This window comes from Austrofundulus limnaeus, unplaced genomic scaffold (genome assembly GCF_001266775.1).
Source record: "Austrofundulus limnaeus strain Quisiro unplaced genomic scaffold, Austrofundulus_limnaeus-1.0 Scaffold1575, whole genome shotgun sequence".
Taxonomy (NCBI): domain Eukaryota; kingdom Metazoa; phylum Chordata; class Actinopteri; order Cyprinodontiformes; family Rivulidae; genus Austrofundulus; species Austrofundulus limnaeus.
In genome coordinates, this window is record NW_013953977.1 from 43375 (window position 1) to 45077 (window position 1703).

Below are 1703 nucleotides of genomic sequence, written 5' to 3' on the forward strand. Positions count from 1 at the left end.
TCAACAGTTTTCACCATAAAGAAATAAATTACACAACTGATGTTACAATACAAAGAGTTGGATGTTGTCTTGCTATTTGTTAATTTTATATATTGAGAAATATGTTAAATAAAAAAAGTTTACTATTAAAAAAACAACACACACAAAGTACTGAAAATTGGTACCGTTAAGTACCGGTACCGATTCCCAGGTATTGGATATTGGTACCGAATCGATTCAGATGTCAAAGGTACCCATCCCTACTCACAGCTAATCTTTTTGTGTTGTTGCCGTTGTGGCAGCCATCTTGAAGTGGGTGGACTCCTACTGTTATTCAGTTGTTGATTGATACACTTCATGTATGTGTCCAAAAGAGTCAGTAGATTTTTTTTAATTCCATCTTCAGCTCTTCAATGTTTGACAAAGTTTTCATAAGTTGGCATGAGTTGTCTAAAACGTTATAGTGTGAGAGGGTCTTAAACACACACTAAACAGACATGGGCAAAAACATTACCATCCACCTTTGCCTTTCAGCTGCACGCAATAACATTCCTGAAGCTGCTTCAGTCCTGCCTGGGACAAAAGATTGTGAAATAAATGGTTTCCACCTAACGTGCCAAACTCTAAATGAATGCCTAAAGTGAGCTCACCTGTGCCCTGCGGTACTCCTTCAGCTGCGACAGTCCAAACGCAGCTGCGACGGCTCCACCTCCTACGAATGCCGTCCGTCTCAAGACTTTCCTGAACGCCATGAGCCCTGCGGGGAAAGTTACAGGAGACAGTGCGGGGTTTTGAAGGATGGTTTAAGATGAGGAATGAAGATTTTTCTCTGAAAGAACAGAAACCCGGTCACAGAAAACGTAAACAATATTTATGTCTAGTCGAGCTGTATTTTTTTTCATTAGCTGCAGAAGATAAAGTTTCTTACTTCTACCAGAATCTACAACAATGTCTAAGTAAATTTCCACAGCATGCACACATTTGTATTGTTAACCCTTGTGTTTTCCTTGGGTCAAGATGACAGGAGAGTTACTTAGTGAATCATCGGTCCTGTTCAGGGTTCCTTGTTTTTTTTGCACACTTTTGAACTCCTAACTACTTCAGCATACTTTCAGCTATATGAGTGGTTAAATTCATACAGGTAAATGTTCAGCTTTTTCAGGAGATTTTGGCTATGACATTTAATTTTAGTAAATTTTAAATATTTTGAAAGTCGAAAGAAGATCTACTTTTTTCTCCTTTAGGGAAACAGAACTTTTCCAGTTCTTGAACAGCCTTCATGGTCTTTGAAATCATTCAGCTTTCATCATCTCATCATTCAGCATTCCTGCTTCATTGTATCTGTTTAGCTACTATTTTACCATTTTTCTCTAGGTTACCATTTTGCTACATTTAGCTTTTAGCTATGGCTTTGCTATTTTTAACATTGAGCTATGGTTTTGCTGTTTTTACATTTGAGCAACAGATCTGCTCTGTTTTTTACCTTTCCGTTATAGTTTTGTTAACTTTCAGCTATAGCTTTAATACTTTTTTTTTAGCAGAATTCTAACTAAAAGCCAAAAGAAGCAAAACTCAAAGCTGAACTAACAGAACAGCTAAAAGTTAAAACCACACCGGAGCTGATTTCAAAGAGAACAATGGGCCTCATGCAAAAACATGTTCGTATTTTTATCCTAAATTTCTCTTACTTTTGTTCGTACAAAGGGTTCTGTCCGGTATTTTGA

General features: G+C 37.2%; 1 protein-coding gene across 3 annotated transcripts in view; it reads right to left on the reverse strand.

Annotated features, from left to right (window-relative positions):
* Window positions 1–1703, reverse strand: part of gpd2 (glycerol-3-phosphate dehydrogenase 2 (mitochondrial)) — a 35417-nt gene that overhangs the window by 31372 nt on the left and 2342 nt on the right. For 2 of the 3 annotated variants that reach the window (XM_014032921.1, XM_014032920.1), the window contains exon 2: window positions 630–736. In XM_014032921.1, coding sequence (XP_013888375.1) covers window positions 630–731 — 102 coding nt within the window. In that variant the 5' untranslated portion in view covers window positions 732–736. Of the gene's footprint in view, window positions 1–493; window positions 553–629; window positions 737–1703 lie in introns of all 3 variants that reach the window. The other variant, XM_014032919.1, reaches the window with a different exon arrangement.